Raw genomic sequence first — 26,088 nt, 5'->3', positions numbered from 1 at the left:
AATGTATTACAGCAACTATAATAGACGTTAATATTAGCCAGGCCCATCATAAAAGCCTGATGATGTACACATCTTCTTCAAAACCTGTATTAAGTAAATTAGTAATGTTTACCTTAAACTCAATTATGTCCTTATTATCTGCGTGGCTGGTCAGGGCTTTGATATTTTAAAAGTAATTTCTGTTGCTTTGTATTTTAGCTTGCTTCTCCATTTCAAAAGCTCCTCCTCTTTATGGTTCCAGGTCTTATTCTAATTAAGTGTTAGATACTGAAACTGTTTTGTTTTCCCTTCTCAGTGTTTGACCTGACATTTTAGCCTCATTTGTCTGTAAATCCTCAAATGTGGTTTGTGCTGAATAATCCATTTTGCTTTGTTTCCTGGTGTGATCAAGTTGTCCAGCGTTGTAGTTTCCATTTATAATTTCAGGGCATCCCTTCTGCACAGACTGCTGGGACACTTGGATGGATCACGTTTGAGATGAGATTTGAAATTCAGGCAGTTGAATTATAGGGAGCTTGGGTGAAATCCAGGCCCACCTTGATGTCAGTGGGAGTTTGGTTCCTCTTTTCCATGAGCAAGGAATTCAGCATGATTTTTTGCTTTGCTTGCTCCCGCGCTGCCTTTTGTTTTTATTCTTGGAGGGTTTATCAATTCATCATACTTCTAAATGCAGAGTGTCTGAAAGAAAAACTGAAGAGGCTTTCAGATGAAAAATATTTCTAGGCTTGACAACGTTTCACATCACTTCTAAGAAATGAAAGATTTAATACTTACAGATAGCAGAAGTTTTGTAATTTAGATGGCCCCCTCGTCTATCTTTGCTAAACAAATGTTACTTTAAGTGTAAACATCTTGCCAATATCCATTGCTTTGACTGAATGACAGAGATCTTAGAAAGGGCTTTTCATCCCACTGGACTCCTGTTGTGTTTGAGATGGATCCCCAAGTGCCATGCAGGGGTTGCTGAGTACATAACCTTAGCTGTGTACGTAATTTTTACCACAGAATTGTGGTCACTGCTGGCTTGAAAGGTGGCAATTACTTAGCAGAGCATGAAATGCTGTGCAGCACTTCACGAAAAGAAAGTGAACACAACATCCCTTGTTTTTCAGTTGAACGGGTTGTGGATGAGGAGGGTGTTTAAGGAACGGCTGTAACGTAGTGGTAGTGCTCGGATTTGGACAGAGCAGCAAGTTCAGTGGTCGCTGCTGTGCTTTTGAGAAAGGGCTGTGACATTTGGAGTGGTGACAAATGGTCACAACCTGTGTCTTAGTTAAAGGCTAGGCTCGCTGTGGCAGGGTGATTTTTGGTGAAGTTATACTTCTGGGCACTCCTTCAGAGCAATTTGGAAGACTTAGCTGTGCTTGTAGGCCATTGCAGATGGGGAAGGGGCATCACATAATCATCACTTTTGGAGAAGCGTGTTTCTGTACAGGACTGCTAATTCTGAGTGTACCCAACTCCACCTGAATCGTCAGGTGTAACAACATAATGGCATCAGCCTATGAACACGACCTTAGGAGATGCTGAAATAGACCATGATAATCCGTAGTAAAACCCGAGATAAAACTCCATATGTAGTTAGGGTAAAACAACACTGTAACAGGAATCATCAAACCGGAGTTTTGCGTTAGGGAGTTAGAGTGGCACTTTGCCTTGTGTTTTTAAAAAAGTAATTCCTGACTGATAGAAGTGTGAGGTGTGTCTCTGTGTGGTCCCGTCTATGTTCTTGGAGATTATAAAACTCAAATGAGAAGAAACTACTGAGAAGAGCAATGATGGGAGGAACATGTATTGAACTGCTGGGGCAGGATGCTGCAAAGGCTGTTCGTTGTATGTGTCAAGTGAGCAGTGCTGCTGTAAAGCACGGCAGAGATCGTATGGATCCATGCATAGGTCGGCAGCTGCAGTTGGGTGGTTGTCAAATAACGCTAATTTTTGAGTAGCGTCAGGATTGATGAGATAAAAGGCAGGTGCTTTTTCTGTTTTGATCCAAATTAGATTATTGCATAATAGTACGCTACTGTATAGAGATAAGGAAGATAGATGGGCAAATCCTCCAGTAAGAGAAACATGAGAAGAAGACATAGGCTGCATGAAATGTTGTGGGCTGTGTTCCCATACGTTCTTCTTTCTTGACGATGAGGCCCCAAGATTTCTGCAGAGACAGCACTTTCTATATGTAATATACAGGAAAACTGCCATCAGTCTGTTTCTGTTTTCTTTGTGCTAGAACGTGGGTCTGGACACGTGGAGTTATGTCTAAATGATGTGAATCCTTACTTTAAAGAGCTGTGAGCCAGGCTTTAAACGGGGAGACTCCGAGCATCTCTATTTTCTCTTCGGGCTGCAGATCTGTCTGACAGCGTTGGCAGCAGCACCTACTTTGTCTCTGAGCTGAGGAAGAGAAGAGTATAGGCATCTGGAAATGCCAGCGTTAAGCAGAAGAGACAGCCAGACATATATCCACGTCAGAGATGTTTTGCTCTGTTGTGCTGCCTGGTGTAATGGTGTAGCAGGAGTGTGTTTACAGTGGGAGAAGCTTTCAGACGCCCACTGATCCGAGGCTTTGAAGTGTGCAGAGGCTGTAGCAGCAGGTAATTCTCCGGGGACGCAGCCGGGTGCCTTGCAGGTGGCTTTACAACAGCCTTGTGCATGATACATAATAGCTGAGCCTTTTCTGCTCGTGCTGAGAAGTGTATTAGCTGTGGGGTAGAATTCCCTGAGGGCTAGAATTGTTTTATTGGTCCCAAGGAGTTTTCTTTTTTGATGGGCCTTTTCAGAATCAAAACATGTTTTTGACAGATCATTTAACATATTGATACAGTTGGAATTGATTTTTTGTTTGTTTTGTTTCCCTTCTGGGAAGTGTGCGCTCTTCAGAAGTACTGAAATAGAATTCATACCCCTTGATTGCTTTCTTTTATGATCATAGGGTGTGTGTGTTTTATAAACCCTGTAGTGGTATTATAAAAACACAGGTTTTATAGTGTAAGGTGTATATGTAATACCCTTGGTGAATAGAAAGTTTTCCTGGTTGTGGCTTAAAAGTGTTCTTTGCAGCAGTGGGACTATGTTGGAGCTTTGCCTCTCTTGCTGTGAATTGTATCTCATTAGTCATTTGTGTTTTTATATTTGCAATTTTTTTTTTGTCTTCGAGTGAATAAAAGTGAAGGCAAAACTGAGCAGCACTTAGGAGTATGATTCTCATCTCTTTGCTCTCAGTGATGAAAACCTTTAAAAAGGGATATGAGCACGTAGGCCATCCAGAACGATCTTAGCTGAAAGAACCAGGATGGTCTTGGTGTGGAGCAATGACACTAGCTAGGCTACTATGTTCGTCCTTACCTTTCGGAACCGTGTAAAAGGATAGGCACTTACTAAGGTACCTGTTGTGTTTGGTTTCTAATGCTGATAGCATCGCACATTCTAGATGTGTTTATTTAGCTCTGTGCTTTGGAGTTTAACGTTTTTTGTATTCAGTGTTACTCACACAGCTTTTGGTGGTGTGGGCTCTCCAACAACTCATTTATCTTCTGCCTGCTGTAGGACTCATTTTTCCCATGAGGTTTAATGTTACCTTACAAAGTTTTACATCTTCAGAATCCCAGGGATTCAGACTTTGGTTATTTTATTAAAACTAGGTTTAACTCTGTCTTGAGCCTTAGCATTTTTTATAGTCTTGGTGATCCTAATTTAGTTTTAGACTATAGCTAGTATGCAGGAAACTGTTGAATTGGCTGCTTACTGGAAGGAGTAATCTTGTTGAAAAGCGTCTGGAATCTTTCTAAAATACTCTGTTAGGTTCATGTGCTTTTACAGTACAGAAGAACTATTTTGAACCCTGTGTTTTGACCATAGCAGATTCTTCTTTCCACATAATCCAGGAGTGGTTCGTATTTCATGTACTTAGACACAAAAATCAGATCATTAATCACTGAAGTAGCTGCAATTGCCTGTTAACTTTTCCTTTCAGTGAGGTCCCTCTTCTGGATTAAGTATCAAAATATGGACAGAATGCTTAAAAGACAAATCACATCCTTCATTTTCCTCCTGCTCTTTTATTGATGTACTCAGTTGGTCCGTTGCTTATTAATGAAAGCAGCTTTGGGCAGCTCAGTGACATGGTCTTGGCACAGTGGAAAGCAGTGATATTTTGCCATTAAGTTTAATGTAAGAAGAGTTGAAGCTCCTCTTTTTAGTTTTCATAAGTAGTTAAATTTAATACCGTTATGGGCTGGGTATTTTTACAATAATTTGTCTGGCTCCATTAATTTCTTGCACTTTTGTGTTTAAGTGGTGGTGGTTTGAATATGTGAATGCGTGCCATGTAGCTGGGTTCTGTTTGTTCAGTGAGTAAATGTTTTCCCTATTGAAGTGAAGCCCGTGCCGAAGGTCACCTGTTAGCTATACTGCATATCTCAGCCAGTAGCAAAATCTCAGTCCCATGAGAAGTTTTTTCCACCTTTTCCTCATAGTATTATGTACAGTCAGTTTACACTGCTTAGAAAAATACAACAGTCTCTTCAGTAATGTACTAAAATACCATGTGTTCTGTGCATTCACTAGTTTTATGTTAAGGAAACAGTTACTACAGACCTATGTAAAAAACACTTCTTCCCTTAGTTGGTGTAGGAAGTCAGTTAACATGGAAAAAATACTCATTATAATATATCCTGAGGAAGGCTGGCTGCATTTGAGTTGTCCCTTACATATGGAAATTTTACATAGTATGCTTTCACGTAGCCCTTTAAAAAAAAATAAAAAAAATAAAAAATAATAAAAAAGGTAATTTAAAATGAAAAACTGGGAAATTCAGAAGTGGTTAAAATTTGCCCCTTCATGTTGCATTAGGTGGTTAATTAATTCGGTGGCCTAAAGAAATACACATTTAAGGCTCTGTTCTGATGTGTGGCATCTGCAGACAGCACAGGAAGGAAGTGGAGATGGAAGGTACAGTAAGGATTATTTTACTTCTCACCTTTGCAGCTTCTGTATGCCATGAAAGATGCCTGGAAATCCACCTCAGTACCTGCATGGTGGGGAACAAAACAAAAAAAAGGCGGAAAAGGCTTGTTTACTTGCCTTCAGTTTATCGTATGTTGTCACCAGAGCTGAATTAAAGCACACAGGTAAAGACCCAGAAGCACCTCCTACTGCTCTTGCTCTAATTTTGCCAGATGCGTACATTGCTTGGGAACAGCTGTACCAAAGCTTCCAGAGTCACCAGCTGTGCTCCCACAAATTGAGAACAAGACAACGCTTTGCCAATGCTGCCTGTCACTCTTAATCTGTAGCTCATATGCATTGGGCTTTCTTTCCCAAGCTCAACAGTAAGTCAGATCCACAGCGGAATTACCAGTTTTGAAGTGTATGACTCGCTGGTGCAGGGGTCTAACTAGCAGAATACCTCAGTGACAGATAGTTATTGCTAAAATCAGATTTTAGTCCTGCAGATGGAGAAAAGCATCAGAACCCACAAAACCAGAATGCTAACCCGTGTGGTGTAATCTGTGCTAATTAGTATGTGGTGTATGTCCTCTGCTGAGTCTGGTGGTGGAAGGAATCACGTGTGTGAATGTGAAAAGGTTAATAATTAAATTGTTGTATTACAGGAAGAATCTGTTGTTTTCAGTTGTGAATTTTTGCTGTATCTCTCTGACACATTTTGATTGATTTCACTTAGTCCTCCTGGTCTTGCTGAATTTATGTACAGGCTGATAGGATTCTCAGAAGCAGGGATTTATGGATTTACGCTACTGCTCATGGTTTTCTGTAGTTTTCTCCAGAACATCGTAATGGAATGGTAATTATAGGATCTTAGAAATTCTTAGGAATTTGTTTTTCCACACAGGTTAATAAATGGTAGTCGGCTACTCCTCTCTCTCTTTCTCTATCTCTCTCTTTATGGAAATTGAAAATTAGAATTGTCAAACAGAGGAGCTTAGGCGAAACACCCATGACTCATAAAAAAACAACTTTCAAATCAATTTTCATGTTAAAACACTGAAATTTACTTGAAATATTCTTATTCTTTTTTTTGTTGTTGTTTGTTTTTGTTTTTAAAATACATTCTAACCTCAGAAGATAAATTATTTAGCAGTTTGCTGTGTACCTTGCTCCAGGTTTGTTGTGCATGTTCTGTGTAATGTCTGTTGTTTGTTGCTCTGTTCCGGAGTGGTTTGCAATGGGGCAGATTCCTTAATGTTTTACCAACTGAGAAGACTAAAGCAATGTAATGAATTCTGAAGATGACTTAGTGGTGTCTTCCAAATGAAAGTCTTGGATAGCTCCTTTACTTTGAAACTTAGTTTTGTGTTTTTAATGGAGAACATAGACCATCCTGCGCAGTGTATTTTTGAAGAGCTCTTGCTGATCCCCAAGAGGTTTCAGCTAGGTGATGTGAGATGTTTCTCTTATAGACTACACTGCTTACTCCTAGCATCTGTGTACACAGGCAGGGAAGAGATGAGTGGTGTAGGCAGGCTTTTGTATTGGTTCTGTTTTATTTCTCTGCAATTAATGCCCAGAGTTGCAAAGTCTGTGTTCAGCCTTCAGAGGTTGCCGTGTAGCTCCCTAGCTTCCCCATCATAATAGATATCGGTACATCTTTCATCTCTCCACCAGAGAAGGATTTATTGGCGGTTTTGTTTGTTTGTTTGTTTTTGTTACTGCTGTGTGGCTGACAGTGGAAAATACCTGCCATACCTGTAAATCCTATTGAATTAGAATGAGTTGATTTGCACAGGCATCGTGTGCTTGGTGTCAAAGCGCTGCCTCATCTGTGGAGTGTAGTTTCCTCCTTTCTCTTTTTCCTTTTCTCCTGTTAAAATATTTGTGAAAGCTGACAGAGGCTCTGTCACAAAGTTTCAAGGCAAAAAGGTATAATTTGTTCGGAACGTAATGAGTAATTGTGCAGACAAAAATCATACAACCACACTGAGGTTTCCTTAGGAAGAGAGATGGCAGCTTATTTTGGTGGCTGTACTGATTTGGTATGGCAGGTTGCTCGATTTTGAAAAAGCTTGCTCTAGTTAGAACTGTGTAACCAGTGCAGGTATTTAGGACGTCAGTACACGAGGTTCAAATTTTACATTTTAGGCTATCAACAGACAACCTGGTCAGCTATTAATCTGCAGAAAGTGGATTATTGGTGCTCAGGGGGAAGGATGTTAGGAGATAGTTTTGTTCAAATGCTCAGTGGAAGGCAGTTGGTGCAGCACAGCCAGTCTGTACCTCAGCAGAGAATTAGAAACGAAACAGAAAAATGATCACAGTAGCTGAAGACTGAGCAGCCTCTATTTTCTAGTTCATTTTGAAAGTCTTTTCCAGGTTTGTCAGACAAGGCCTTCTCTGGCTTACCCTACTCATGCAATCTTACTTAAGTCAGTAGGCCTACTTGGGTGTGCTGAGGGAGGCAAGGCTTTTGTAGGGACCTGGCAGCAGTGTCCACAACTGATCGTTTCTGTATTTTAGGTCTGTCCACCTGGTCCCAGCATTCCAGATCTCGACGTCGGAGGACTTCGTGTTCTAGGCATGAAGATCGAAAACCTTCTGAGGTATTTCTGGAATTTGATTTGCATTCTGTTGCATCTATCAAATGCCAAACATGTACGTGTTCTGGTAATGGATCCATTTCTCCTGAAGTGCATTTTCTTTCCTTTTCGCTCTGTTTTAGCTGGCACCTAGTGTCCCCTCCTCTGCCTTTTTATTTTTGGCCAGGAGATCACAGAGTTCAGCTGTTGACACAGCCACTGCCAGCACCAGTTTCTGTCAGTGAATTTTGGCATAGTCTGACATCCATCCAACATAGCTGTGCAGTCTTTCTTGTAATATTTTGGGAATCAGAATTTATTTGTAGCTTGTCTTGCGAACAGTGAAAATTTATCTTAGGTGCTTTTATTTCATAGTAGATATTGGGTCTTGGTCTGTGATCTTTGTTAATGTGCCTGTCAGATGAGGAATCGGCTTTCTGACAGTTCTGTCTTCCGTAGTGCTTTGAGGAAATCATACCAAGGGAGATGTAAATGGCTTTGAACTTTCTAGGATGGATCAACTATTAGTATAACACATAAATGAGATCCAATTCTTTGGAAGTATTCATGCTGAATCTCCATACCTTCAGGCAGGTATTATACTGCCAACTCTGAAAAGGCTGCAAAGAAAGCATAAGATTCAGGAGGTAGAATTTCTTGAGTCAGCTTACTTGCCTGATAAATGTACTTCTGATGCATTAGTGAGTGGTGGATGCTGAGAAAAACTGTGCTTTGTTAATCTCCCTGATGACAGTGTATTGAAGTCAAAGAGAAGAGTTTTCACAGGAAGACTCCCATTCATTGCTCAGTGTGTTAGAACTACACCTAGTACTGTTGGCTTTCAATCTTTTTCTTTTTTTGGTTGTTGGCTGTTAAAAGCTTTTTATTTTTTTTTAGGTGAGTGTGCAGAGCTCTAGTGAATTTATTCTTGTTGAAAGTAGGCTTGCTTTCCTTAGCTATCTTTTTTACATCCCCTATAGATAAACTTAGATGCAGTTTTGAGAACTACTTCATGAAAGACTATCAAGAAAGAAACTACAGATCTTGCTGTTGTTTTTTTTTTTTAAAGTACTTCAGTTTTCTCCTCTCCCCTTCCTTGCATTTGTTGTCAATGTCTTTCCAGTTTTGTGCTGTTCTTCTCTTGCTTTTTCAGCCTGGATGGGTTTTTGTATACTTTCTTCATATACTTTTTCATATATGTTAGCTCAGTTTCACAGGCATTTAGCCCTCTCCCTCCCTCTATTTGCATTGCCTCTGCTGCTTGCCACAGCACACTCCTCTGACGCTAAGCTAAGCGTGCTGGTGGAAAAGTGTCACTTGCTAAACTCCCTGGGTGAAATCCTGGTCTCACTGAAGTTGGTGGCAAAATTCCCATTGACTTTAGTCTGGCCAGGATTTCACCCCTTAGCTTTGAAGTGCTCTGCGCTTCTGAGAGCCAGCACTTCTGTAAGCTCTGCTTTGCTCCAGGCAGTCTGATTGCATCAGAAATTAGAGCAGAAAGAATGGTGTTACGGGGCCACTGCCCTGGGAAGGAGTTTCTTGGCTGTCAAGTACCACGTTAGCTCTCCTATGAGAGATCTCCTATGAGAGACAAGTTTATCTGAGTGCCTGAGTTACTTTGCCTCTCAGATTGAGCAAGTTTTGCATCCCATTTTATATTCTTAGTCTTGTTTTCATTTGACGTTTGATTGCTTTAATTCAAATCACTTAGAAGTGCAGGATCCTCTGGCCAGCTGTGCTTGTTAGTTTTGTGAGACAATTTACTTTGTAGATTATTTTTCATTTCTTGACTGCAGCCTCATAGGACTTGTAATTGGTTCGCTTAAAACACTTCATTATATTTCATTACCTGCCCTCACCTCTTCCTTCATATGGTAATATTGTTCTTTATTTTTTAAGGATAGCATTTTTTTGATCATGTCAAGACAAGTGCTGAGAAAAATGTCATAATTTTATCCTATTTTATATGACAAAACCAGAGTGGAAACAGAAACATTCTGAGACAGGAGTGGGGAGTATGAGTGTTAGGAAGGAGGAAAGGTGTCAAGATACATTGTGCTGTAAGGCAAATCACACTTAAACAGTCTCAGAAGTATTATTAACTATCAGGTGCGTTGTTATCCTAAAAATCTTACATGATCTATTGAAATTTTGTGTGCGTGAATAGTGTATGATAGAAATTGCTGCCCTTGGGAGGCCTCCCTAATTAGCACGTGTGGCTGAGCTTCTTCCCCAGCCATACGCAGCTGTTGGCTGGAACTAATGGAAAAGAGCCAATGTGGCCAGTGGCTTGGGACTGGCTGGGGGACAGGAGGTTGTGGCACTTTGCCCCGTTAGCAGCCGCGTAAGAGCCTAGGAGCACTTTCCTGGTAGCCTGCCTTTTTTTTTGTAAGTGCAGTAAGGGGCTGGATAGACGGCAAATTTGCTTAACCTGAACTGAGCAGTCTGCAGGGAAGCTTTTCTTGCAAGTTTTGCCTGCCTTCTTCTTGTGCTAGTGGTGCTCATTTTTAGTCTCTTGGTTGCTTTTTAATCCCTTCCTTTGAAAGGGGCATCAAATAGTTAAAATGTGCAGAGTTGCAGAGGTAAGGTGCAGTTGCTGCAGTTCACAGCAGCCCTGCCTTGCAGGGAGAGCAGGGTGGGGAGAGCTGGAAGATGTGCAGACAAGTGCAGGCGTGCACTTCTGCTGCCTGTGATACCACCCTTTGCTTTCTGAAGTGCTGACAGGCAGCGGCAAACCAGGCCGAAGCTGCCACAACAGTAGCACAGCATGCCCGCTATGAGAGTGGATCCCTTTTATTTCGTTCGGTGGCTTGTGGAAGACAGCATCGCTGCTTGTCGGTGACTGCTAACCCAGAAGTTGCCAAGATCATGCTGGTTTTAGAGGTGGATGCTTTTGCGAAGGCAGAGTAAAATTAAGGTATGGTGCAGCAGTGTTGGTAGCTGATAGAATAACAAGCACATGTGCTGAACATCAAGCTGCCACCAGAATTCAAGTTTGGGGCTTATTTTATTTGTCTTCTGGGTTATTTTTTTAAAATACTTGCACAAAGAGTCATCTTGGTAGAATTTCCTCTTGCGTCTGGTCGTGGTGGAGTCACGCCTTGATTTCTACCACAGGGAATTTGTAGAATGCCTTTGGATTAGTCAGAGCTCCAATAATTAAAAGATAATAATGTTGGAGCAAAATTGAGTCTTCCTTATGCTGTTGTTCTAAGAAGACTCAAAGCTCCTGCAGCTTTTATTACAGCCAAGAGGAAGGTAAAATGGGGTAGCATCATTTAGCACCGTCTCTCCGGCGTGGGGGGAGCATCAGGGCTCATAGAGGAGCTAGCTGGAAGTCATCGTATCAGCGTTTGCACCTTCTGCCACCCCTTTCTCTGCGATGAAGCTAAACTTCTGTCCTGCAGTGGGATGGGTTAGTTCACTGTTGATACAGTGACCTTGTTATGCTCTGTGCTCCATGGTTACCCTGGAGCTGTGAATCATAGAGTGTAAATATCAAATGTCAGTGTCTCTATTTTTCTCTCTTGGTCGCTCTCTTTGCAGGTGTTCAGAACGGACCTGATCACTGCCATGAAGTTACATGACTCCTTCCAGCTGAACCCTGATGAATACTATGTGCTGGCAGACCCCTGGAGGCAGGAGTGGGAAAAGGGAGTGCAGGTGCCAGTTAGCCCAGGGACCATCCCAGAACCAGTAGCCAGGTATAGTTTGGAGGAATGTAAACAAATATACATTTATGCTAGCAGCTTTTGTCTACGTTGCCTTGGCTTCTTGAGCTTTATCCTGCAGTGTCTAGCTAGAAAGGCCTTGGTTCTCAGAGAGAGCAACATGCCTCAGCTTTTTGAATGGTCAGAGGGGTCAAGAGTCAGGCCTGTTCTGCCTGTGTGTTGACATACGAGTGAGTATCAGAGAGTCATTTCTGGCGTTACGTTAGGATGGAGTTTAATGACAGAGCTTTGAAAATCCCTTCCATTGCATTTTTAAGCCCAGACTTGACCTCACTCAGTATTGCTGGGAGAGACCTCGTCTTTGTGCGCAGTTCCAAGCCATAGGTTCTTTTCAGAGAACAATTCGACAAGCTAGATTTAAGAGCTAGAGAAAATACAGCATTTATTTTGGTTTTATGATTTTTTTTCATTTGATTTACTAACTCAGAAAACTGTTTGTACAACGTTTTAGCTGTTTTAAGAACCATCCTGATGTGTGTGTAACTGAACACATTAATGTGAGATTTTCCAGCTCTTATCCAAGAAACCATTATTTTCCTTCCCTTGTTTGTTACACTTAGATGTTGTTTTCTGTTTCAAATTAAACAATCCAGCTGTAAGGGCAGGAGCGCACTGCAGCCCATCTATCTGTTTCATGCTTAGTTGGGACAGGAGTTGGAGAAAGTGAGAAGGATGATTGCCACTTAAACATGCTAGATCTCTTTGAGTGAGTGCAGGCTAGTGCGTACGGCATTGCCACGTGACACAGCAGTGCTGAAGGGGCCACAACAGCCCAAGCGCTGATACACAGCAAAAAAATCTGGCTTATGTGACAGTGCTTCCGTTAGCTCTGTGTCTGGCAGCTTTACTGTTGCAGGGGGATTGCAGGAGGGTTTGTTTGTGCTTCCTGTGTTCTGTGCAGAAACCTGTAGACAGTTGCACAGCCCCACCAGGCCTGTACAGTGCAGAACTGACCTGCATGGCAGGTAAACCCTTTACTCCTTCACCTTCAGAGGGATCAGAGCTGGTGCTCTCCTCAGGGAGGCAGCTCGGTGTTTCCCTGTCTGCTGGGCACTGCAGGGCACAGGAGCGTGCTGTTTGACCATGGAGCTTGTACCCTGCTCCACGCTGCCCTCACCCACAGCCTGTATAAATGCCCCCCCCCCGTGCACAGGTGCATTCACGTTGTCTCCTCCTTGCTGTGTTCTTTGAAGTCTGCAGGAGGGCCAGGAGACCCGGGAGCAGGGGGAGACCCTCCCAGGTATTCCCCGACCTGTGTCTGCCTTAAGTCTGGGGAGGTAGCTGGGTGGCCCTGTCAGCTCCACGTGCTCTTTAGGAGAGAGTCACGCTTGTGAATGTGCTCCAAAATCAAGAAATTAAAGGGGATGGGGAAGGAGGGCACCCAAAGGTGTGGATGTCAGCACAGGAGGCACTGCTATTTTTTTTTAGGCGCTGAGCTGTCTTGTGAGGTTTTTACTGGTGAGTACCTGCTGCTCAGTGGCCTCCTGATGCCTGATTCTTACCCTGTTTGTCCCCTCGCAAGATGCCAGAGTTATGCTGGAGTGCTCAAACAGTTCCGTGCTTAACGTTGGGAGGGGAGGATGAGGTTACCCTGAGTTGGGTCAGCAGCAGTAGCAGCTGGTGTAGCGTAAAAGGAAAACACAGCCCAGCAGGGTGGGGAAAGGAGTGAGTCCATGTGGTGCTTCAGTGTGAGTGTAGCCTCAGACAGGTGATTTGCTTAGTTGAACCTCCTTTTCGGAGCATTGCAGCTCTTTTTTTATATATTTTTTATTTACTTCTGTCTCAAAAATAACGAGAGTAAGGTGTTGTTTGTAAAGCCAAACTACCTGTGTTTATTTCTTCTGTGCCACTACAGTGGTGTATAGACAGTGTGTGCAGCATGCAGCCCAGAGGTTGTAATTTCCACACAGAGAAGTACTTGGGAAGGAATTGATGGTACAGAAGATTCAGCAAGCAGTGCCCCCTGTTTAAAATAAAACGTCTGTGAGATGTAGTAGTCTGTAATATTTTAATACTGTGCAGTATGACCAGGATCAATTCAGGCAGTGCAGTTAGCCTGCCAAAATCGTTCACCTTCTCATTCTTACACAGTTCCCTTCTGCACCACAGAAGCTGAAAATTCAGCATTTGGCCCTTGTCCATCATGTCTCAGGTTCAGATTTTGTCTGAAATAACCTAGGTGAGGGGAAGGTTTAGGGCTGTGCAGGAGACTGGTTTACAGAGATCTGGTTGTGCAGATGCAGTAATGACAGGTCAGGAGATTTTTTTTTTCTTTTTTTTTTTCGGGGGGGGGGGGGGGGGGCACAGTTGGGAGCAAAACAGGGCAGAGGATGTCCTCCTTCTCATGGAGCTTTGGCTGTTCCCAAGAGAAAGCTCTGTCTGCGTGGGGTGGTGCCATCTCTGCCCGCGTGGGATTGGAGCACAAAAAAATCACCAGTGCTAGTGCTGGGACTGGCGCTGCAGGAAGGAGTCATTTGGCAGCATGGCCCTGTTGCTCCTGGAGGTATCAGTGTTACACCAGGAACTGGGGTGCACTCGCACTGAATTTTAGCCTGTGCAGCTACCTAAGAGAAGGTGCAGCATCCTCTGCTGAGAGTCCTGCACAGCAGCTGAACCGACAGAGCTGTCTGGCTCTTTGGAGGCGAATCTTCAGCTCACTGGGAGAATGACTGCTGTCCTTCGCCTACTGGGCATTTCTGCCCACGGTTCCTGGTGCCGCAAAGTTGCAGTAATGCGAGAATCTGACCTAGACCAGGTTATGTGCTGTAGGTAGTTCACTGTCTCCTGAACCAATACCTGTGCTTGAACAAAATCCTGGCCTGCAGCTCAGATGCGCTTTTGTGTTGTTCTGGTTGGCCGCCTGGAGCCTTCAGACCCTGAGAGGGGGGAGAGGTAGTTTCAGTGGCTACTGATTAATATTTGCGCAAAGGTTTGGCGCAGCACGGGATTAGGCATTGTGAAAGAGGAAATGCAGACATAGGATGCCAGAGGTTGGATCTGTTTGGGTAAGTGAAGGCCAAGCAATTGCAAATTTCTGATTCTCTGTGGGAAAGGGCTTCTGAATTTCACAAAGATGGTGATGCTGTAGCAAAAAACCCTCCCAAACATTCAAAAGCAATGCACTGTAAGAAACAAAACTTTAATTCTTGAATTTTCTTGACCTTGCTATGGTAGTTAAGCAGATGGATTTAAAAAAAGTCATAAAACAGTTTAACACCTGTGTATATGGCAGCCATCACTACCTAAAGACAGACTGTCTAACTCTAGTTTTAAACGAGTATGACATTCAGGTAAGAGTAGCCAGAGTTCTGTCCTCCATTTTTTTCATTTTATTTATAATTCTGGAAATGAAAAGGGTTTCTAGATAATTCCAATTAATTTATCATAATATTGCAAATCCTGTATGAAAATGCAATGTACTGGTTTTTGTTCCCATCTCAGTTGTGCAAGATATGCTTTGAAGATTGCTTGTGCCTGTTAGCCACTTAGCATGAGGCATTTTGAGTTCTCTAGAAACAAGTTGTTCAGCAGCCCAGCATACCTAGTGTGCATTTGTCTGTTTTAGGATTGTGTCTGAGACAAAAGCTGTCACGTTTACACGCCCCAGGAAGTACATTGCTTCGTCAGGCTCCGAGCCTCCAGAGCTGGGCTATGTCGACATTCGGACCTTAGCAGACAGCGTGTGTCGCTATGATCTCAATGATGTGGATGTAGCATGGCTGCAACTTGCCAACGAAGAATTCAAAGAAATGGGTGAGCAATGAGCATTTTGTTGTTTGTATTTTATTTTTTTAAAGCTGGTAAGCTTAAGAAGAATTTTTGCAAGGGGTCAGCAGTGGGAAGAGGTGATAGAGATCTGAAGAGACTGATCACCTTGGGGTTTCTGTGGGAGGCCAGATCTGATGTGATTAAGCCCTAATGTGTATGCTTTCGTAACTGCTCAGTTGTGTTTGCTTAGACCAGGTCAGAATATGGCAACGTGGTCGTGTTCTCTGCTACTTTCTGCTTTATAAGGGAGTTCTCACAAAATTCCAATTTTGCCATCAAGGCCCTTAAGAGCTCATCAGACTATTCATGTAGTTCTGTGTATTTTTCTCCATTAAAAAGTGAAATGCTTCCTGATCTGCAGTTGGAGGGCTTGCCTTACGGTGTCCCTGCAGCTATGAATTCCCAATGTTTTCTTTGATATCTGCTGCAGTGCTTCAGGTGTTGAAAATGTATAATCTTTCTTTAAAAGCCAGAACGCAACATTTGAAATGAAGCCACAGCTCCTTCACTCCCATTTTTTAAATCCTTATCAACAGACAGTGGGTGACATCTCTCTAAAGGATTTTTATAAAGCGATAGCAGTCACGAGGTTAGAATTTACTTGCAAGCTGTTGTAACTCTTGCCATAGTGTGCTTTGCCAGCATAGCATTTTGGGGCTGCAGGGCAACGTTTGCTCTGTTCATCAGCAGGGTTTTGGGTGTTTCCTCCTGCTACCTCAGCTGCTCTGTTTGGGTAGTAAGGAATGCATCGATCTCTGCGGTAAGGTCCTGTTCCCTGAAGGTGGAAACACTTTTGTAGAGTGTTTCTCCTCTGATCTGGGATTTAGGAAGGTTTTTTCTTCAGCATTTTGTGGAATTTGTGGCTCAGTTACTCACAGAGAGAGCCAAAGGAAGAGTTTTCTTGTTCAAATGCATATCATGAGGTTGCCATCTTCTGTATGTCACAGTGAATATTAGGTATTAGGAGTTAGGCAAAAGTAGGGTGTCATCCTAAGCCTATGCTTCAGTGTAGTAATCTAAGAATATGGAAATTCTTGCGTTAAACTGACTTTACAAGGGGAAAATGACTGGTGTAGTAGCATGGCTTTCTTGGTTTCACAAGGGTTTGTGTCGTAATGTTGTGGTAAGGGTTGGTGTAGTACCAACGTGGAAGCATTGCATCCAACTCATCCTCATGGCAAGTGAGAGATGGAAGATGGGGGAAGCACTGTGCACTTTATTTTTCCTTCTGCTTCTCTGGCAGATACTTTCTTGGGATTATAATTATCACTTCATAATTCAGATTTGTTAATTATATTGCATAACATAATGGAGCTGTAGTCACTAATAGTTTTCTGATGGACACTGCAGAGACCGGTTCCCCGATTTGATGCTGCATTTAGAACACCTCTGGTTTTCACTTTTTCAAACAAATCTATTGGTGTAGCAAGATCTGATGGGGACTTCATTTGGGGTTGCACCCTGCTGGGATGGAACTTAAGAAATAATAGGAGAAAAAAAAAAAAAAAGAAAAAAGCAGTTGTTAGAAACTGCTAATTTGGTACAAATATCATACCAGATTTTGTCATTGATTTTGTTTTTCCTTCGCTTTCTGTTCAAAACTCTGTCAAATCTTTTACTAGAGATTGAATATCTGGGTTGCAAAATTGCAGCAAAAGCAAAAGCCATAGATGTTGTCATCCAAGAAGGAAAAATGAGAACAAGACCAGGAAGCCAAAATCAGTTTATGAGTTTCTTTGAGGATTTTGAAAGATAGGTTTGAATACTGTGCTTCTATTAATTTAATATAGTTATACAACTTCTTGTCATTTTTTGCAGTTTCCCTAGTTCGTGCTGGAACAGGCACGATTGTCTAGGGGTGAAATATGTGTGTTTGTGGTGGGGGGAGTTGGGCTGTATATACTCTGGTGTTGTTAAAAAAATAAATAAATAAATATCTGGAGTTGTGTGTGGTGGTGGTGGTTGTTCCCTTTCAATAAATAACAAATCCTGTTTCCCAGGGATGCCTGAGCTGGACGAGTACACAATGGAAAGGGTCATAGAGGAGTTCGAACAACGGTGCTATGACAACATGAACCATGCTATTGAGACAGAAGAAGGACTTGGGATTGAATATGATGAAGATGTTGTCTGTGATGTCTGTCAGTCTCCAGATGGAGAAGATGGCAACGAAATGGTGTTTTGTGACAAATGCAATATTTGTGTGCATCAGGTATGGCGGCCAGGGCACAGCAGGGGAGTGCAGGGGTAGCAACAGAAACTCTTCTAAACTGCTAAAGATGATAGGTTGGATTTTTCCATTGACAGACACTGATCTATTAAGTTGGTGCAAAGTTCTCTATTGAGCAGTGGGATGAATTCAGAAATGATAAAATTGAGAAAGACAGTTATTACATGTGACTGTAGAAATGTCATACTAAGAGGATTAAGAAATGGTGTTGTTACAATACACACAAACAACAAGGAAGTTAGAAGGTAAGGAGTAGCCTCCCCAAAACGTGTACCTTGTTGTACATTCTCACCTGGTCACTTCTCTTGCTTTCTTCTTGCTCTTTCTATGCACCTACTGACCCGAGCTGAGCTAATGAAGCGCTATTGTGTGGCAATTAAAAAGCCTTTTTAGCGTGGAATTACAGATCCAGTTTTGGTGTATCTGTTTTCTTGGCTGCTTCCTGCTATGGAAGATGCCTTCCTGTGAGCTTGTTGTTCCTTCCCAACTTAAGTTTGCTTTGTCATTCACTGTTCAGAAAGCTGTGTTGTCTGATAAGCAAGAGCAGCATTGTCTTGCACGCGTTACTTAAATGTATTTGTACAAGTGAAATAACATCTATGAAAGCTGTAAGGTAATTTACCTTACAATTTAGCTTGCTCCGCAAGCTAATGTTTCTATAGTGTTATAAATACCATTAACAATGTTTTGAGAGTTCTGAAAGGCTACCTGTGATCACAGCTAAGAAGTAACAGAAATGCATGTCATCTCCTCTGTCCGCTTTCTCTTTCCTGTGAACGGGAGTACAGGCATGTTATGGGATCCTGAAGGTGCCGGAGGGCAGTTGGCTCTGCAGGACCTGCGCGCTCGGTGTTCAGCCCAAGTGCTTGCTGTGTCCCAAGAAGGGTGGTGCCATGAAGCCGACCCGGAGCGGCACCAAGTGGGTTCACGTCAGCTGTGCTCTGTGGATTCCAGAGGTAGGCACGGATCTGCCGGGAGTGTCCCTCTGTTGAGTGCTGCTGTGGTTCTGGGAGAGAGGGAATCTGATAAGAGCACTGCTCAGCCTAGCGTGTGTTGCTACAGCAACTTGCAGGTGTATATGTGGTGCTTCCTAGGAAGTCAGTATAAAAGATGTTCAATGTAAGGTCTGTCAGGATAATGCATCATCTGTAAAGAAAGTAATTACATTAAGCTTTGTCAATCAAAATTAGGCCTCAGAAGGGATGACTGATGGCAAAGCTCATTTAATGAGCACACAAAGTACTGTTTCATTTTGTACACCAAACATTAAAGGTGAAGAAGGGGGAAGTTTGGATGTGACAATGAGAATTCCTATGGCCTTTATAATCAAAATGGTTATTTTTTGCAATAACTTTAAACTGATGGGGGGTCACCTAGAAACTAGTTTGATCATTCAATGAGGAACTGCTTTTTAAAAACAAATTGTGATTCTTTTAGTTCCTTACAAACTGAGGAACTTGGAATATGCAAATTTTGCATATGTATGCAGTGAATTGGATTTCTTTGATAAGATTATTTCCCTTTTCATTTAGAAGTGTAATAATTGCTCTGGTTTTTAATATTTTTTCTCTTAGGTGAGCATTGGAAGTCCAGAGAAAATGGAGCCCATTACAAAAGTGTCTCACATTCCCAGCAGTAGATGGGCATTGGTGTGCAGCCTTTGTAATGAAAAAGTTGGGGCTTCTATACAGGTAAGTTAATAGTATGAGTATCTCTCTGTTTTGTTTTGTTGGGATTTTGTAGATAGGCACATGTATTCTCAGTAAAGTTTCTTGGATTTAATGTTTGCTACTATGGACTTAATTGCATACAAAGTGCTTTTGAAAGTTAGTGTGCTCATTCCTTCTAGTAAAATTTCAATAAAAATAGGTCATCCCATAAAATGTTATAATCTGTAGATACATAGATACGTTTATTAGTACACTTGAAATAAAACTTAAATGCTGTTGAGTAGAAGGAGAAAATATATTTCTGTGATGTATGTACCACATGCACAATCAAAACTTGGATGCTGAAAGCTTCTGTGCTGAAACCTATGTCAGCCCCTATTCAGTGACTTCTAAGATGAGGTAGATACTTCAGTAGGAGTTGTATAATTGCTTCTAACAACTGAAATTTTAAAGGTGCTGAGCATGCCAAGATTTTACTAAAGTCAGTGGAAGCAAACACCTTCACTTCCATGATGAAGCTAGTTGGTTTTGAATTTCTGATTTTAGGTACTAAACACTGGACTGTTTTGGCTGTCAGTATAGTTGGGATTAGAGTGATTTCAAGCTCTGTTTTTATTACAAAGAAAGCAGTGAAACTACAGGCCTTTGCCTTTTTTCTGGATCTATTTTATTCATTTTAATGTTGCTTCAGCTTTTTTAATTTACTGAGGAGAATATCTGATCAGTTAATAACAGGCTTTTTGAGCACCAAGAAAGAAACATTGCTGGACTGGTCTGCCCCAAGATTCAGGCAAGCCACAAGTTGAGGGATTGAGCCCCATTTCCTCCATTGGTTGTGGGTAGATCTCGAGCTCTTGTTGTTTCTGTGGAAAAACAAACCAACCAATCTCCTGGGTGTCAGTTTCCCAGCTCATGTTGCTACAGAAGCAGAGCCACATTATCCTTCTGACTTCTGATACTCACCTGAGCTCAGTGGTGATGATAGCCTGCAACAGTGATATGGGGCAGAAACAAAGAAAAATGAAAGTCTGGTCTTTGCATTTCCAAAAAGAATGATGTCCATAGGCAATATATAAGCTATAAAGCCAATGCTATAAAGGCAGTTGTTTTGTACCAACAACTCACATTCTTGGGCCAGTGCCAGTTTGGCTCACTGCATAGTTCTGAAATTCTCTCTGTAGTTTCAATTGGACATGGCCACAGCCTGTCTCACTGTAGCCTGTGAATTGTTGTCACTGTTAAATACACTGAACTGATCTGTACCAGAGCATTTCAGATTGGGCAGTGTGGTTTCATGTGCATAATTACATTGGATTATTAACTGTAAAGCATTTGCAGATCCTTTACAGTTAAAAAAAAAAAAAAAAAAGCTTTGAAATGTGAAGTGATAATTTTGAAAACAATTGTAGAATCTAGAGATTGAGAAAACATGTTCTTAAAGCCTACATTTTTTTGAAGAGGATCTATCCGCTTTCCTTTCCTGAGAGATCAGACAAAAGTTTAACTTACTTGGGAAGAAGTGGATGAGAGAAAGGGAGAGGTGAGCCACTTACGGCAAAGTGTTACAACCATGTAGAAAAACGTAATAAAATGTAGGTTAGAATTTGCAATAATGCTTGCTCACCTTCAAAATGTTTCAAATACTTAAGGAAATGATCATCATAAAGTTCCCTGAGCCAGACAGGACAGTACTGCTGCCTATTTAACAAGTAAGCAGCCTGAAGTAGAACTCTTTACTATTTTGTGGTGAGCCTAATGTTACAGTAACTGTGATGGTAAGGCACAAAGATGGCTAAAATCCTATTCCTCTTAGAGATCAGATTTTATTCATTTCCCTTTTTCCTCTATTTTGAGCCATTTGATAAAGTAGCCAGAAAAAGTTGTAAAACAGCAATGCAGCAGTAGTTACAGTGAAATCAGTCCATTTCTATTCAAGGAATGTATTAAAAAAAGTACGTTTTGAAGTGGAGAAATCTGTCCACAGTATGTAAACTTGTAAATGTAGTACCTCCTTGCAGGAATTGTGTAAATCTTAGTATCATTAAAGCTAGCAATGAGAAATATTTAGGTTTGTATTGTGAAATCTTACATGGCAGAGAACATCATTTTACAAAGTCACTGCACTATGAAGGAATAGCATTAACAGGATGAACTAAGAGAGAGCAATTCTTGATCCTCCAGAGATGTTATGAAATGTTCACAGTAATTAGAAAAGCCAGCAGCTGGAAGTATGTATCAGGCTGGGCAGAGACCAGCTGGAATACGCTTGGAAGAACGAGACTGCAGAGTCTCCCAAGTTCAGCAGCTTTCATTCTGATGATGCACACTTGCCCCCCTCCTCCCAATAAAACATGAGCCACACTGAGAGCTAATTACTCTAAATGATGGCAGGTTGGAAACCATAGCTGGAGTATTCTTCTGTATGGTTTGGTACAGCTTTTGCCCTGTTGGTTAGAGAGAGGAAAGGACAAAAGATGCTTTTTATTTTTTTTAATTCCTTTTATATGTTGATTTTTAATTAAAGAATATTCATTTGAAACTTCTGCAGTTTAGTGTACCTTCCATATGCCTGCTGGCTGCTGAGTCAACCTCAGCAGGAAAATCCAGGGAAAGATACTTGGCTTCTTCACAAAGTACTGCATAAACATCTTAGTGCGGTGCACTTCTCTTTAAGGTTAGATGAGTTGTGGTAAGCATAGTTTCTTTTCCTCCTAGTTAATATCAGTAACATTCATTTAAACTTCAGATTCTTTTCACTGGAGGCAGACAGAGGTGTGAGTTAAGTGTGTGTATGTGTGTATATAAACCTTTCAGTTTACAGCTGGCAATAGCTAGAGCAGCATTTTGCAAGAGAAAGTCTAACTGAAATGTAGTGCTAAGTCATCTGACCTGGTGCCCATCACTCCAGTGAACAGCTGGTTGACTGGGAACGAAGAAAAGTGGAAAAAAAAAACCTGAATTTTCCATTCTTCCCATCCCCCAGGTGAAGTGAAGGCTGTGAGCAAGCAAAGTAGGGATTGACAGTGATATAATATTTGACATCATAAGCTTTCCATAACAGGAAAAGAAATACCTAGTCAGTTGAGGCCTTTTGGGTAGCATGCATGCGTCCAGGTGCTGGGAAAGACTTTCAATTAAAGTATCAGACTGGCCTGCAGCCACTGAGGTGTTTTTTTTCCCGTCTCATGCTGGCATAGTCAAAGGAGGAACACTTTGCTTTGTGTAACGCTGCTTTAAGTGAGTGGCTCTGCTTGCGGGTTTGCTGGTTATTGAATAGTGTGGTTGGGCTAGGGAGGGGCTAACCACTCCTGTCCCACTGGGCCACTTGGTCGTTGCCTGGCCTGAAAGCACTAAATTGTAAACCTAATTAAAAGAGAGCAAGAAAGTACATGCAGCTTAGAAGCAGAGCCTGGTAATGGGGTTGCTCTTCCAAAGCAGTCCTGGCCGCTTAAATAGTTTTAGGCACAGTGGCTTCTTAGTATTTGTATTTGATGAATCTTCCTCTAATTTGTGCAGTGTTCAGTGAAGAACTGCAGAACAGCCTTTCACGTCACCTGTGCGTTTGACCGTGGCTTGGAGATGAAGACGATACTGGCAGAGAATGATGAGGTGAAATTCAAGTCGTACTGTCCCAAGCACAGCTCCACCAAAAAAGCAGATGATGAGACCTTCAGTGAGAGCCCGGGCCAAGAGAATGGGAACGGGATTCAGGACAGCTCTCTTCCTGCCCACATCGACCCTTTCCACAGCATGGATCAAAACCAGGAGGAGGCCCACAGAGTCAGCCTCCGCAAGCAAAAGCTCCAGCAGCTGGAGGATGAGTTCTATACTTTTGTTGAGTCTTCGGAAGTGGCTAATGTGCTGCGGCTGCCCGAGGAGCCGGTGGGATTCCTTTACGAGTACTGGAAGCTGAAAAGAAAAGCCAACTTCAATAAGCCTTTGATTACCCCAAAGAAGGATGAAGAGGACAATCTGGCCAAACGAGAGCAGGACGTTCTGTTCAGAAGGCTGCAGCTCTTCACACACCTCCGGCAGGATCTGGAGCGGGTAAGCCACTGCACTGCCTGTGCTTGTGCAAGGTGTGCTGGGCTTCGTTAGCTGTTTCTAAACAACATGCTCGGTTATTGCCACTGCATGCAGGCACCCCGTGCAACTCGAGGTGGTATTGTCAGCTTGGTACAAGATGGTTAATGCTATTTCTGTTTAAATTTCAGAGCCAATACTTGGTTATGTCAATTACCTTTTTCAGCCAGAGGGTTAGTTCACAGGGCCCTTGGCTCTTGGTTTGCAGTATGCTGTCCCCTTATAACTGGATTGTGCACTGAGGTTTTTTTTTTTTTTTTTTACTAACACCGATGGCTGTGGAATGTACTGCAACCCCCAGATGCCCTTAGGGCTTTCTCTGCTCCTTTTGCCTTGTGCACAAGAAGGGAAGGGTCTGAAACTTACCTTGATTTGGAGCAAGTGTGTTTCCTGTTGGCACAGCATGGTAGGACGGTATTTCATTGGACTATCTGTATGTAGTAGGTTTGGTAGGCTGTTCCAGTTAATTAGGTTCAGATTTGTTTGATTTTGGTTGATAAGCTAAAAACAGTTGAATAGGATCAGTAGGGTGTTCTAACCACATCTGATCCTGAAATCACCTGAATTCCTCTTTTTTTTTTTTTTAAACAAACAAACAAACAACAACAACAACAAAAATACTAGAGACACTAAGGAATGTAAGAGCCAGGAAGCGTACTACAGTTTGTTTAGTTTTTCATGTATATCCAGTGTCCAGCTCATGCAGGCCACCAGTAGAACCTGACTCACAAAGTCCTGCCTTAACAGGGTTGGTGGTGAACAAGAACCTCTTCCAGAATTGTATCTTGTCTTTCAGTCTGGGCAGCAGGTGCTAATAGATCTATCTGCTGCATCCTTTGTAAAGGATCCAAGTGGCTAATTGTTCTTCTAATGAGTTGCTGTTGGAGGTTTTTAAATATTTTTTTCCTCTGGTTTCAACTTCCGGCCTGTGATCCTTCTCTCCCTGTGTTAGACTGCTGCTACCTTCTGTATTTTGTTTTCTGTTCAGCATGTTCAAGATCTTTTTTATTCTTCCCTTTGATCAGTTAAACAAGTGGAGTTTATCACAGTGTTCTCTGGGTCTTAAACGATTCTGTATGTATCCTTTCTGTTCTAAAGTATGGTGTCAAAACAGGATACATCGTTCTAGCACCACTTTTAATATTTTACTACTCTATTATTCTCACTGATACATACATCAAAGAGAACTCAGATGCTAAAAAAAAAAAAGGGGCCTATTTTTTTTGCTCTTCTTCAGGTTGTCTGTTAGACTTCATTATGAATTACATTAGTGACAGTGTCACCCATCTAGAAACATTTCTAAATGGTGTCATCCAGTTCACCTAATAAAACAGGTAATTTTGTGGACAAGATGTGTCTTTGTTCTGCGGCTCGGATCAGACAAGGAAGAGAACAAAAGGCTGTGAACTGTACCAGGAAGGGTAACAGGCTAGACGAATGCCTTCCAGTTCAAATCCACAAAGTAATGACAGCTACTGAATATCTGAAGTGCTGTCTGGGCCAGGACTGGGAGCCTAATACAGGAGACCCTCAACACACATTAAAGTGAGTCTCCTCCTCAGCGAATTTGAGATCAGCCCATAAGGCTCTGATCAACAGCACTCCTTTTACCGTGTGTGGCTACGCTAAATTGAGAGAGGAGCCTTGAAAACAATCCCATAAACTCCTCAGTGATCCCCATCACTACTGTTAAGCTCTGAGAGTGACAGCTGTGAAAGTAAATTCTTACACTACTGCTAGATTAGAAAGTCACATTTTAAGACCAGAGATGTAGTTCTCTTCTGAAAAACTAGCCCCTGTCAACATAAACATTTTGCTGTTTTCAGTCCCTGCCACCTCCCTGGTGCTATGGCATGGATGGACTGGCCTGCCCTCACTTTTAACAATTACCATACAATGGCAGGGTCAATATAAAGAATGGTACCAGTGAATAGGCCTCCACATTTTCATACTACATTAAGTATTTCTTGTTGGGTCTCAAACAACAGGGAACAAGTGGTGCTGGGCTATATAGTACTGAGCATATTTAAGCATTTTCAGCATTTCTCTAGATTTGTATGTGTGTGTATATATACACATGTACATATATACATACGATACAAGTGTTCATAGAATTTACTTCTGCACTGTGAGCCTCCAAAATCCGATAGCCTAAGCTGTCAATTAAATGGTATTTAAGATTGTCTTGTAATATATATGTATATTTAAATTTATCCTTCTTCAACATACCTTGTTAAAATGGTGTATCGTACTTAAGCTGAATTTATTTGAACCACTGAGTTACAGCATTATAGAAACACAGTTCCTTTAAAACTCATCAACTTGATGCCTTCTAGGTGCGTAATCTCACTTACATGGTGACCCGAAGGGAGAAAATCAAGAGATCTGTTTGCAAAGTTCAAGAACAGATATTTAACATCTACGCAAAGCAGTTGGAACAAGAAAGAGTTTCAGGTATGCTTCAGCATTTATCTTTTTCACACACCACCACAGGCACAAGCATTGAAAGATTTGGCTAGAGACTAATGACTAATTTTGAAGGACAAGCAGGACCTCATTTATTCTCATTAAAATCTCGTATAGTCCACCAGGCATTGGCAGACTGGAATTAAAAAATGAGAATTTGCCTAGCGCTAATGGTGGGCACGCTGCTATAGAAACCCGTACGTTTGCGCTCTTACCGATGGGCACGGAGCAGCTTGCTGCTTCAGGTCCTGTCTGCTGCGAGTCCTTAATGGCTCCTTCTACGACAGAGAGACCGTGACTTACATTCAAGTGCCATATGCTGTCTAGTAGGTTTGTGCTTTATCAGTGCCACGGCATTAGTATTTAGTACATGTTTCTTTGCAACAACGTACTTCCTTCTGCCTAATCTCACTGACAGTAGTCTTTTCTCCTAGAGGAGCAACTTCAAAATTACCGTATTAACTAGGAAACCGGGAAATAGCCACACAGTCATGGTGTAAAGATGCTGGGTAGGCAGCCAAACACCCACTTACATTGAAGAATGGAGTTAAATAAGTACAAATCAAAAGTTATGTTTGCCCAGACATGGACTGCTTGACTAACCC

At 41.9% G+C, this 26,088-nt stretch overlaps 1 protein-coding gene across 4 annotated transcripts in view; it reads left to right on the top strand.

Moving 5' to 3' along the window:
• JADE1 (jade family PHD finger 1) overlaps positions 1-26,088 on the top strand; it is a 42,788-nt gene that overhangs the window by 13,070 nt on the left and 3,630 nt on the right. For all 4 annotated transcript variants that reach the window (XM_084286418.1, XM_084286419.1, XM_084286421.1 and 1 more), the window contains 8 exons: positions 7,477-7,559; positions 11,082-11,239; positions 14,832-15,019; positions 17,035-17,246; positions 18,053-18,220; positions 18,839-18,955; positions 22,451-22,981; positions 25,354-25,471. In XM_084286418.1, coding sequence (XP_084142544.1) covers positions 7,477-7,559; positions 11,082-11,239; positions 14,832-15,019; positions 17,035-17,246; positions 18,053-18,220; positions 18,839-18,955; positions 22,451-22,981; positions 25,354-25,471 — 1,575 coding nt within the window. The remainder of the gene's footprint in view (positions 1-7,476; positions 7,560-11,081; positions 11,240-14,831; positions 15,020-17,034; positions 17,247-18,052; positions 18,221-18,838; positions 18,956-22,450; positions 22,982-25,353; positions 25,472-26,088) is intronic.

Source organism: Netta rufina (assembly GCF_964035555.1).
Source record: "Netta rufina genome assembly, chromosome: 4".
NCBI classification, from domain to species: Eukaryota; Metazoa; Chordata; class Aves; order Anseriformes; family Anatidae; genus Netta; species Netta rufina.
This window is presented reverse-complemented; position numbering and strand designations above follow the sequence as displayed.